Below are 12,795 nucleotides of genomic sequence, written 5' to 3'. Positions count from 1 at the left end.
GGGCGCGCAGCCGCCACCGATCGCCCCCGCCGCACCCCGTGTGGCAGCGAAAAGGCCGCTAAAGCGCAAATAGGGGCCAGCTAAACCACCGCGTCGCTCCCACGCTCACTTACCCTCGCCGCCCTCAGTACCCACGAGCACGGAGCTGAGCGACCCTCTCCTTCGCTGTTTTTCGGTTTCAATCTTTTCTCGTCCCCCTCTATTTAATTTAAAACATAGCGCAGACGGCGTGTGGGGAACCCATCCCCGCTCTACGACCTCAGCTGATCACTATTCAATTAAAATCGTATTTATAAGCCCGTAGAATTTGTAGTAAATACTACCAAATATTACATTTTTTTTAACCGTCGCTGAACGTCCTTTCCTTAGTCGTTTTGCCTTTGTTCGAGGTAAATCGGAATATATCTGCGAGGTGGTTTCCTCTCCCATTAAACCAGAAGCCGTGGTGGGAAGCACACTTTCCGGCTCTCGCTCTGGATTTTGTARCAGTTCTGTTAGGAATAAGGGTGCTGCAAACTGGGCACATTAGGTGATAATAAAAAAAAATCAAGGGCATGGAAAGTTTTGGCTTTTTGCACTTCCAGAAAGTTTTCCTAAGTTTAAATGAAAGATTGACTTGATAGAAAATGCGTAGAAGTGGGAAGCTTTTCCGCGGATAAAGTGCGCGGCCCGGAGCTGTTTCGTTTTTTTGTGACGACACTATCATACCTTGTGCAAAAAAAGAAATTGAAATCCGCAGTGGAGAGGGGAGTGTGTGATATTATTGCTGAGAAAGCTCGGGCAGATGAATTTTGTCTTGGCACAGAGAGGGTATGTCCATAATTTTYGATATTACGCGGAGTTTTGATATTTAGATAGCAAGGTGGGACACCAAACGTGTAAAACCGCTGGAGTATCCATGAAGAAAACCTTCTCCTGGGGCTGACCCAGCCCGTAGCGAGGGTCTGCAGAGGTGTGGGAATCTCGGATCTCGGGAGGGAAGGTTGTCCCTGGCACCTCGGTGAGCCCGCCACAGCGGGCAGAAGCCCTGGGCCCAACGGTAAACCTGGAGTGTGTTTGGTCCGAGCAGTCTCTCGGCAGTGTGATATTTATAAATAAGTATAAATATAAATTAGCGTTTTTATCCCACCAGCGGCCCGTCCGTGGGGATTTTGGGAAGCGCTTTCATGAGTGTCGAAGAAGCCAAAGGTGTCACTGGGGGAGAATTTTGCTAGGCGCGAATTTTGCTGGGGCAGGCAGGGTCGGCTCTTCCTGCGGCACCGGCCCCAGCTGAGGGCAGGATCCGGCCCCAGCCAGGAGCTTGGAGCCACGGGGACCCCRCCTGCCCCTCTCTCTCCTAATATCCTCTCTCCGTCTCACTGCCTAGGCCTATTCCTCGGTGCCCGTGAGCAACATGAACTCGGGGCTGGGCTCCATGAACACCATGAACACCTACATGACCATGAACACCATGACGACGAGCGGCAACATGACCTCCAGCTCCTTCAACATGTCCTACGCCAACACGGGGCTGGGGGCCGGGCTGAGCCCCGGTGCTGTGGCCGGCATGCCGGCAGGCTCCACCGGCCCGGTGAACGGCATGCCGGCTGGCGTGGCCACCATGGGCACGGCGCTGAGCCCAGGCGGCATCAACGCCATGTCGGCCCAGCCGGCCCCCATGAACGGGCTCAGCCCCTACAGCAGCATGAACCCCTGCATGAGCCCCATGGCCTACACGCAGTCCAACCTCGGCAGGACACGGGACGCTAAGACCTTCAAGCGGAGCTACCCCCACGCCAAGCCGCCCTACTCCTACATCTCCCTCATCACCATGGCCATCCAGCAGGCRCCCAGCAAGATGCTGACGCTGAGTGAGATCTACCAGTGGATCATGGACCTCTTCCCCTACTACCGGCAGAACCAGCAGCGCTGGCAGAACAGCATCCGCCACTCGCTCTCCTTCAACGACTGCTTCGTCAAGGTGGCCCGCTCTCCCGACAAGCCCGGCAAGGGCTCCTACTGGACCCTGCACCCYGACTCTGGCAACATGTTTGAAAATGGCTGCTACCTCCGCCGGCAAAAGCGGTTCAAGTGCGAGAAGCCGGCCAACAGCAAAACCCCTCAGGAGGGCAGGAAAGATCAGGCCGGGGCCTCCAGTTCCAGCTCTAATTCCCCCCTGCACAGAGGCCACAATAAACCGGCGCAGCTGGACACTGCGACCTCCCTCTCCAGCTCCAACCCGTCCGCCAGCCCCCAGTCTATGGACCACAGCGGATCGAGCACGGAGCTAAAGACCTCGGCCTCGGCCGCTTCCTCTACCATCAGCTCCGTCCCCGCCTTGGCCTCCGTCCCACACCCCCCTCACTCCTTAGCCCACGAACCCCAGCTGCACCTCAAAGGGGACCCCCACTACTCCTTCAACCACCCCTTTTCCATCAACAACCTCATGTCCTCCTCGGAACAGCAGCACAAGCTGGACTTCAAAGCCTATGAGCAGGCGCTGCAATATTCCTCCTACGGGGCGAGCCTGCCCGGCGGGCTGCCCCTGGGCAGCGCCTCCATGGCGGGCCGGAGCAGCATCGAGCCCTCGGCCCTGGAGCCCTCCTACTACCAAGGTGTGTATTCCAGACCCGTGCTAAACACCTCGTAGCTCTCCGGCCCGCGCGCCCGCCGGCGAGCCCCTCTCCTCTCCCCCTCCGCTCCTCGGCTTCCCCCCGCTCCTCCTCTCTCTGCCCCCTTTCCCTCTCTCCGCCACAAACCGATGCGGCTGCGCACGCTGTGTGCCAAGGACTGTTACTCTAGAGCTGTCTCGCAACGCGTTGTGTGTTGTTATCCTCCACCTGCAAAGCTGACCGCGGCCCTCCTGTACATACCCCCGCCGCCTCCTCCCCGGAGACCCCTATAGCCTTTGCAGGATGTTATGGAAAAGAAGAAAAAATTGTTAAGCTTGTAAACTACTCGTTTGTGCTTTCCACCTCGGCCCCAGCCCCCCTCTCCCTTTCTGTGCTCTATAATCTCATGTAAGTTTACAGGTATGTGGCAATACTTTAACAATACGGAGATGAAGAAGTGAGTAGACGTTTAAGGCTTTTTTTAATTAAAAAGGCTTTGAAGGACAATACTGCTGTGAAGTAGCAAAACACTAAGAAAATCTCTAAGCAACAAGAGGACTATTTACTTTCTAGGATCATCCTTTTGATACTTGCAAAATAAACCTTCGGCTAGTACAACCCGCGTACACCCAGATGCTGTGGGTCGGATCCTGCACTCCCGAGGGRACCAACCGGAGCTTTGGAGTGCAGGATGCGACCCTTATTTTCCTTTTTTTTCCAAGTGTTACCTGCCTTGGGATGTAGTGTAAAGTCACAAGAGGTCACAGCCAGTTGGGTATTTTTGTTTTCCTTCCCATCTGTTACCGAAGCTTCCCATCCATCAGGAACTCTCTTCAACATGTGGATGACATGCTTATTTAATTTCAGTGTCTTTTCATTGTATACCACCTAGAACTATCTGTGTATAACAAGGTCCTTCTCTTCCCCCAGAAAGCATTGACTATTAAACCAATGTAAGGAAAAGAGGGGAGCTCTTTCACCCTCTCCTTCTGCAACTTAATAAATTCCACCCCCCAAATTTGTTGTGGCCGTTTAATTATCGCCATTGATAGCTTGTTTCATCCAGTGTTAATGCACTTTCCACAGTTTTACACGGTGTTAGCATAGCCAGAYGGGTTTTATTATTATTCCTGTTCGCTGTCTCAATGTTCTTAATTTATTGCATGGTTTATATTTTTTCTTTCTTTACAGCTGGAAATTGCTTTAAATGACAGTAAAAAGAATTACACATGAATTTAAGAAATTTTGTTAATTTTATAAATGTGATTGTAATTGAAAAAATATTTTGATTTAAAACGATAACTGAGAATTTAAGGCGTGAAGTATGGTTTTGATCATTTGCAGTTAAGGAATTTAAATAAATCAAATGTTAACAATGAACGAATTTCTGCTGTTTTCTTTCCAAAAAATATATATTTTTTTCTCTATTTGTGCCGCGGAAGGAGACCGCTGGCGTGTGCAGTAAATGACACGTAGCCCCCAAAGGGCGGCTGTGAGGAGGAATCGCCTCCGCGGCAAAGCCTGCGCCGCGGGCCGGGCCGGCTCCGCGGCGGGCGGCCGCCTGCGGCAGCGCTGCGCGGGCTGCGCGGGCTGCGCGGAGCGCCGGGCCCGCAGCGGCGGGCGCGGACCTTTCCCCTCTGCTTGCGGGATGTAGCGAGGCTCCGCCAGCGGCGGCGGATTTATCTTTTTTAATTCACCGCGCAAGGGGGGRAAATAAAAATGCCGCGGGCGGGTTGTGCGACCTCCTCGGCGCTCTGCGGGGTTAGACGGGCCCTTCCCTGCGCGCCGCGGGGTCTGCGCGCTGCGGGAGCGCCGCCGCTTCCCGCGGCCCCGCAAGCGCCGTCCCCGCCCGACGGGGCGACAGCGGAGGGCAGCGCCGCCGGCTCGGCCCCCTCKTGCGAGGGCGTCGGGGAAAGAGCTGCGCAAAGCTCCTCATTTTCGCAGAATTTTGTCCCCTGAACGACAGCGGCGATTAACTAAGGGGGGGGGGACATTTTTTTTAAGATGAAATAACATAAGCCAGCGCCTCCGAAATCTCACCGCCAACCAAACTCCTAGAAGACAACTACCCGGCGAAAAGGGGAAGGAAATTATTGCAGACCCTCTGCGCCGGGCTTGCAGCGGGAGCCGGCGCGGGCGCGGCTCGCTGCGCGTGTGCGCTGCGGCCGCCGGGATGCTGCTGCCTCTGCCGCCCCTTCTCCCGCTAGAAATAAATACATAGAGAGAGATAATTTTGGGGGGGATCTGCCAGTAAACTTCTCCTCTCCCCCACCCCTCCTCGAAGCCAGGAGCAACCCCAGGTTGCTCGGCACCAAGTCCGGGCAGGTGGATCCTATTTAAAGTCCCTCTTCTTGTGCCAGAGGCGGCTCCGTGCGAAGCAGGACAGGATGAAGCCCGTTTCAAGCAGGACTTCACTTGTCTTCCACGGACTGCTCTGCAGAGAATATKCCTCTTCGGAGCGGAGACATTGATTTAATGCCTTGGGCTCGCACACAGAAAATATCAATCGACCGACCGCGATAAGGCAGCAGGTTTCACATAGCAGCTGAGGAGCCCCGGCCGGGTGCAATGGAAATATTCGAGGCGCGGGTAATTAAAGGGTTTAAGCAACCCGACGCGGCTCCAAACCTGTCGTAGATAAAGAGCGGAGCCTGTCGCGGACCCGCCCGTGCCCATCGCCACCCGCCACCAAGATTTTGCTCCTTCCCTGCCCCGTTGCAGGCGAGCGGAGGCTCCCGCGGCCCCCGCCCTAGGGGGGAGATGTTAGACTCGTGTTAGACTGCGAAGGTCCCTCTCGCAGCGGATGCAGCTTTCTGTGCTTAGTTTAAGACTTGAAAGTCAACAGCGGGCAGGAAAGCGCCCTCTCTTCCGTCCCACTCGTGGCAGCGGTGCTGGTGCTTTAATCCGGGGCCCTTAGCAGTAGCGGAAAAATAAACTGGCAGCGGGGCCGGGTAAGAAGCGAGCGCGCACCCCTCGCCCCCGGTAGCGAGCGGAGGGGAGCTGCTTCCGCGCGGCTTTCTCCAGGGCGGGAGGGCAGGGCAGGGGGGCCACGGCTCGGCCCATGCCCGGGGGGGCGGCGGGACAGGGCCGCGGGGGGCCGCAGGCTCCGGCCGTCACCGCGATTCGCGGCGGCTTCGCCCCTCGGCTGCCGTCGAGGCGGCGGCGCCCCGCGCACACGCAGCCGCGCCGCCCTCCGCGCTGCGCCTCCTCCGAGCACTTTCTCTCCCGAGGTCGGGCGAGTCGGTGCAATCAAACCAATTTCCTTTACCCAAATTAAAAGGGGGGGGGGAATAAAATAACAACAAATCCCCTCGGGCTGTTTTCTGAGTCCGAATGGGCAATACTGACATCTACAGTAGCAAAACAATAGGAGGGAGAATATTTATTGCAAGGAATTTGTTTAAAATTACCGGATGAGAAGATGATAAAAAAAAAAAAAATCTGACGTTTCTTCTCCATGAAATATAGTAGTGTAAATAAAATACAAGTAAATGCTAAAAGAACGGTGAAAAAAAACAACAAAACACTTCAGCCTTTGGCTTAGCTTCAAATATTATTTTGAATTGTTGAGGAGAAGTTGAATACTCGAATGGTTATTGGTCCGTCAACACAAACCCGAAATAAATTAATTCCCTCGCTGTAACTCCAGCTAGCCTTTAAAAGAGCAATTGACTTTGTTTTAATTTTACAGCGATATTGTAGATAAAACACTTAATTGCGATAACAACGCACGTAGTAATATTTCTTTTCAGTTACGATAAGACGAGCTTTAGGCATATATCTGTGTGTATACGCGATTAATCACTCTGAAAAAAGATATTTCATTTTAAAAACAGAGACCTGATAAATACACAYATTTGGTGTGCATTCAGGTCGATCATTTGAWTCCGTGAAGGAATAATTTATCCTCTTATAAACACGAGATGGAAAGCTCTCTCAGGAGGCATATAGGTAAATATATTGTATTTATTAACATATATATAATTAATATGYATTTGTTTCCATGGGAGACGAGAGGAAATATACGCAACACACAACGACCAGGCGACAATCGTATCAGACTAGCGTGCAGAGAGTGCCTGGGGTAGGGAATGTACGCGTAAGTCTTCGTGAAACTCCCACGCTGCAATATTGTACTAGGAAATATTGGAGAGTGGTTAATAGCTAAAATAAAAATGCAATTAGTCTGATTAATGAAATGCCAACGGCGGCATTGTAAAAGGGGTCATTTTCCCCCTTAATGCAAACCCAGGCTCCTCAGTCTACTAGCAAATGCAGAATGATAACTAATAAAAATAGAATGAACATTTTCTGCAATTTGCAGGGTCGAAAGGTCCTTTTCAGCTGCAGAGCAATTTGAGGGAAGAGAAGACTGGAAAATGGAAGGCGATAAGAAGAAAACCTGCCTTTGTTCTCCCCGGTTATTTTCTACTAATTATTCTGCCCATTGTGACAAAGTAGCAGTTAAGGACAGATTAGTGCAAATAACCTCGCATTTCGCTCCCAAGCACTGCGACTTGCCGGCCCGAGCCGTGCCGTGGTGTTTGTGTTTCTCCCCTTCACCTCAAACAGAAACTTATTGAGATTTCAGATCTTTGAACTTTGGACGGATCAGACTGCCAGCCCTCACCTTTGTCTCCAGTCATTAGGATTTAAAACACATGTAGCCTCACGACAGGATCCATTTGGCTCTAAGGAAAAATTGCAACCTCCTCGCTTCTTCCCGTCCCCAAATTATTTAGCTTAAGTCATTGAAAGAACCGTTTCTCGCAACCGTTTCTGCTGCGGGAGCGCTGGTGACCCGGGTTTTGCCAGGACGGACTCTTTTAGGGAAAGCTCCTTGCCGTTTCCCCTCGTTATTTTGCCACTACCGCTTTATTAGCAGTAATCAATTTTTTTTCCCCACGGAAGCCCCGCGTGCCCGCTCGGTGCTCAAAAGCGGGGCTGCCCGCGGAAGGGGAGTTATTGCCAATACTGCTATTATTGCCATTACTGCTATTATTGCTATTGCTGCTATTACTGCTGCTGCTGCCGCCGCTGCTACCGCCTTCGGGTGTGGGTTGCCCCCGCGTGTTCCCGGCGCCGCCAAGCCCCCACCGAGGCCCCCGCGCGCGGCCGCTCCGAGCCGCGGCTGCGGGTTTGCGACGGCCCCTGGACGGGGCCGGAGGAAGGGGGGGAGGGCTGCACTTCAGCTTGCAAAATCATCCCGCTTCGGACACCCCAGGGCGACGAAGGGATGCCGAGCCCGCCCGCATCATCCCGCCCAGGTGGGCGAGCCCCCCCCCCTTCGCCAGCCAGCAGGCAGGGCCGGCGCGGGGGGTGCTCCCGCGGGGCTGGCCCCCGCCGTCGGAGGCTACAGCCTGTGCCCCGGGCGCCTGCGCGGRGAGCAGGATCCAGCCCGCCTGCCGCAACCATTTCTAGGGCAAACAGTGCCTCGGAGCCCCGCACGGCTAAGTGCTCCCCGGTGAACCATCTGCATTCGCAATCAACTGCTGAAATATCTTTCCCTCTTTATCCGCTCTCTTCTCGGAGCCTGCCCGGCAGGTTGCTAACACACATTTCCTCTGGTTATGACCGGCGGAAAATGTAAACACGGCGGTAACCAGGAGGTGGGCCTCCCTCTGCAAAGCGGCCTCTCTCCATAGCGACTCCTGGTAATGACCTCTTTAGCATAATAAAGCCCCGGGGGCGGGGAATCTTTGAACTGCGGGGCAGGAGATTGGAATAAGAGCTTGCCCAAACGTATTCAAATGTATGCAACAAGTTTTCTAGTTCTAAGGTTATCTGACGTGACCAACAAGCGTTGTCCCCGCTCCTTTTTCTCTGCCTGGTAGCTTTATCTAAGGAAGTACTTTACAACCTACAGGTATGTCAGTCACTGCGCTATATGAAATGGAAAGGGGGTAACAAAACGGTGCGACAAAACCAAGCCCCCGGCTCCACGTTTAGTAAAGGAAATAATAGAGAAAGGCTCCAGCTTCGAAAGCGGAGGTGGCGTCGCCCCCAAACACGCGCGGCAGCAGCCGGAGCATCGCGCCGCACGGCCCCGGCAGGGCCGTCCCCGAGCAGCAGCATCTCCTCAAGGCTCCCTTAAAAACAGCCCCGTCGGGGGCATCRGGGTGCAGAGAGGAAGGGAAGGGGGGGAGAAGAGCCGCTAGCCGGTGCACAGCACAGCTCCCCCCCGGGCAATTGTTCCCCTGAGCCGCTATTAATGCGGGACATATGTTATCCGCAGGCAGCAGGCAGCGGTAAGACTTTGCCGTCTAACTTGTTGCTCAACTTACGAGGCGGTTCTCATCTTCTCATCAAAAGCCGCCGGTCTTTCTTCAGCCGTATGGACAAAAATGTGAACAACAATGCCCGCCTCCCCTCACTTCAAAAGCTGCCATCGCGGAGGCTACCCGGAGAATTTTCTCCCTGCCTTTCATTCCCAGTTTGAAAAAAGGCACTACAGGGCCGAGGCGCTCCTAATACTCTTTGATGGGGATTGAATTCATTATCTCCAATAACACAATTGTGCTTGGCCAACGAAAAGAGCAAAGTAATACTCATCTAGAATTAGAGAGCGGGGCTCAGAAGAAAGGGAGCAGGGGGGTTAGGGGGGCGGGGGCATTTCAAAGGGGAAGGGGGGAATGGGAAAACACCTATATCGAAAATCGGCTTGGAAGGAGGGGGTCCCCAGCAGTTTAAATTACAGAAGTGTATTAAGTGGTGCATTGTACGGATCAAGGCACGTTGGTGGTCTGAGTGCGCATTCCTCCCCTTGCCGGCCCAGACGGCACCGGCTAGGTTAGCGCTGCTTGACATTTCCCTCCTCGGGATGGCCCCGGGCCGGGCGAGACCCCCGGCAGCTGCCCCGGCGCTCGGGACCCGCCCGGCTCCCCCCGGCCCCGGGACGCCGGGCCGGGCCGAGGTGCCGTCGGGGCGCCCCGCCGCTGACCTCGGGGACGAGCTCTGGGAAACAGCCACCAGCAAAGCCGGGGAACCGCCTCCCGCCACCGCGGACCGTCGGGGCACGCCGAAGCGCGTCCTAGACGCGACGGGGCGGGGAGGGGGGGTCTCTCTCAGCCCCACACACGCACCCCAACACCGTCTCGGGCATCGGGCGTGCGAACAAACTCCGCCGGGCGTCGGCGCCTCCAGGGACGCCAGGAACAGCCCGCGCTGCCGTCGGCCTCAGCTTTCTCGGTGGAGGGCAAAACACGGGCGGATGAATGAATGAATGAGGGAGCGAATGAATGAAGGAAGGAAGGAGCGAATGAATGAATAACACACACATAAATAAATAAATAATCGAGCGCAAAAATCAACCGTTTGGAAAACCGCTGTGTTAATATGAGAGATTAAAATATTTGCCTGTTTGGCTTCCAGCGTAAATGTTTTCCATCGGATGTTATCCAAACAGGCTAATTTTCAAAGCCAAGCAAAATGCGGCAAGGAGCGGCTGGAGGCATCGCGGGCGCGAGCAGGGATCCCGCGGCCCTGCGCGGGCGCTGCCGGCGCCGCCCCCGCTCCGCGGCCGCGGTGAGGCGCGCTGGAGAGCCAGACCCACCCCCCTCCCCTTTCCCATGTGCGTTAAGGGCGGCAAAAAACCGGTGCACCAGTGACCCAGAGGCCTCTCGAGGCCGCTCCGGGGATCTGCCCCCACCTGCCCAGCGCCAAGCTCCGCGGCGGGCGCCGGGGGCCTCTCCGCCACCGCACCCGCCCCGGGGACCCCGAGCCCGAGGAAGGGGCGCACGGGGCCGCGGCGGAGAGAGGGAAGGAGGGGAGCGCGGTTCTGCCAGCCCCGGAGGATCGCCGATCACGAGGCAAAGCTGACCTTGACGGGACCGGTCTGCGCGGATCCGCGCTCCTCCTTTTAAACACTCCCTGGGAGGGAAGGGTGCTCTCGCTTTTTTTTTTTTTTTTTTTTTTTTCCCCAATGAGTGTGGACCGAGATTGCACTGACCTCAGCAGAGTCCGAGGTTCAAGGATTTCAGGATATTTCCCACTTTGTTAAGTGCCTTGGAGGGGGTGTTTTTATTCGGGAGGGGTGCGTTTGTTTGTTTAAGGAATTAAAAAAAAAATCTAGAAAAAGATGTCTCTTTTCCTTTGGAAAGCGGTGGCAAAATCGCYCAGTTTTCTGCAGAGATGGGCGCGAACTTCATGTTCTTCCCGCTGGTGTCTGTGTAGCCCGAGCATTTTCGTTGACGGGCTAACTGGGCATTTCAGCGCGTTCGCAGCTTACCTCCCTGTGCACGATGACTTCTCCAAAGTGTACATTAAATGAACACGCACTTAATGTCCAAAAAATTAAGTTTTACAAAGCAGCTTTCCTGGACGGTCCGTGTTGCCATTTATACTTTTACACAATAGACTTTAATTGTTACAAGGGAGCTCTTTGGTCTCTGGGAAATAATTTGCTTTGTGCTGTAGCACAAACAGAGGCTTAGGAGTTCAGGTAAGGAATAAGCAGCAGCAACAACTTAATTCCTAGGCAACAAAGATCCTGCTTTCATGCCAAAGTTCCTTCTAGCAAAAGGCAGGGCATGGCACCATGGCACCATCTCCAGCTCCATGGGCCAGTGGGACATTAAGTTGCCCTGGATTTCTTTCGGTTTTAAATCTGCCCAGGTTTTCCCACCTTTTATCTCTTCTTGGGCCAAAAGTTGCGTATAATAATATTCAGTGCTAAGTAAAAAATAAACATAAGAGAGTCGCCAAATTAGACATAATTCAAATTTTAAAATATCACGATTCAGCAAACRGAGACTGAAGGAAGTTCTGTGGATATCATTTTTACCAGCCCGTATTTCCAATGAAACCAATAAAAAAGCAAGTGGATTTCAAAGCATCATTTTCACTCGTGTTGATCACCGTTTCTTTCTTTTTTTTTCTTTTTTTTTCTTGCAATCAATGGAAATACGCCAAATTCGGGTAGAAATAGTAAAACCCACCCAGGCTGAGGACGGAGAGCTCCTTTCTCTTCCAGCGGCCGGAAAAGGCGCTGCTGGGGGCTGGCGGTGCGGTGCCCCGGGCCGACCCTCGTCCTCCGTCCCGGCGGGGCCGGGGGAGATGCCCCCTTATTTCCGCAGCTCACCTGGTTGCCTCCTCATTCAGCCTACTTCAGCCGAGGGTTTAACCCAAACTCGCCCCGAATCCACCGTGGGGATGGCCGGTGGCAGGGGGAGACCCCGGGGCCGCCCCACAGCAGCCGCAGCAGCCGCAGCCTTGAAACCAGCTTTTCTCGGCTCTTGCTCGGATTTTTAGAGCTTAGAAAAACTATATGTTTTCGACCTCATCTTGATGTGATGAAAACACGTATATTTTAGTTTTAGAACTTATCCAGGAATTCATATATAGAGAATGTAGATGGCATTTTTCACAAATTGTCTGATGGTGACGGTTCTTCGCATAACAGYCCTGAACTCTTTTGGCGAATACCTACTGATTTGAGTCCACTTCGGTCTGCGACACCACCAGCTTTCACAGCAACTTTGGTCTCAGGTAGCATGCAAGACGTTAGTGTGTATTAGTGCGTTTCCTAAGGCATAAATGTAGTTCCCATTGCATGTGTTGTCTCCCTTCTAGAAAGGCTAGAACAGAATAAAAGCTATAGTGTGCATTAATTAGGAAGGACATAGRTGGAAAGGAGTCACTCCCTTTCAGAATGGTTTAATTTCGGAAGAAGAAAGGTATTTGTACCAGCCGGGTAGATTGCTTGTGACCGGGCAATTTAAGAACGAATAATCAATACGTGTTTGGGGTAGAGTCAGATCCTCCAGACTGCGACAAACACACTGCACGTGTCTGCGAGGTCGTTAAGTACAACAGTCCTGTTTCCATGCCAGCAACTTTTGTAAGGAATAAAAGAGAAGAGGGACAACCAAAGAGAAAGCATCAGTTGTCATTATGCTAAAAAGAAAAAAGAAAAAGGAAAAAAAAAAAAAAAGAAAAAGAAAAAGTCGTTTTCCCAGTTCTCGCCTGGAAGTATCAATAACTCCTTTCAATACTGAGCTGCAAATCGCCGCCAAACCCCATGAAAGTAGTCAATATGCAGGCAAGACACAGAGCTCTTTAGTCTGCAGAAGCCACAGGCTCGAGGTCTCCTCATCTGCAAGGACCTGTGCTCCGTAAGCTTTGCGGTTTGGCACATGCAACGCGCCCCAGCCAGTATGAGCGTGGCAGGATACTTGGAAAATTAAAGATCTACATTAAAAAAAAA

The 12,795-nt window shown here is 53.2% G+C and overlaps 1 protein-coding gene across 1 annotated transcript in view; it reads left to right on the top strand.

The window, feature by feature from the left end:
• FOXA1 (forkhead box A1) overlaps window positions 1–2,629 on the top strand; it is a 3,689-nt gene extending 1,060 nt beyond the window's left edge. The window contains exon 2 of the mRNA XM_085301838.1: window positions 1,367–2,629. Coding sequence (XP_085157964.1) covers window positions 1,367–2,629 — 1,263 coding nt within the window. The remainder of the gene's footprint in view (window positions 1–1,366) is intronic.
• The last annotated feature ends 10,166 nt before the right edge of the window (window positions 2,630–12,795 follow it).

The sequence above is a fragment of the Rhea americana genome, unplaced genomic scaffold (assembly GCF_003343005.1).
Source record: "Rhea americana isolate MKP2758 unplaced genomic scaffold, rheAme1 scaffold_18, whole genome shotgun sequence".
In the NCBI taxonomy this organism is placed as follows: domain Eukaryota; kingdom Metazoa; phylum Chordata; class Aves; order Rheiformes; family Rheidae; genus Rhea; species Rhea americana.
The sequence above is the reverse complement of the archived record's forward strand: the minus strand, read 5'-3'. Positions and strand labels throughout refer to the sequence as shown.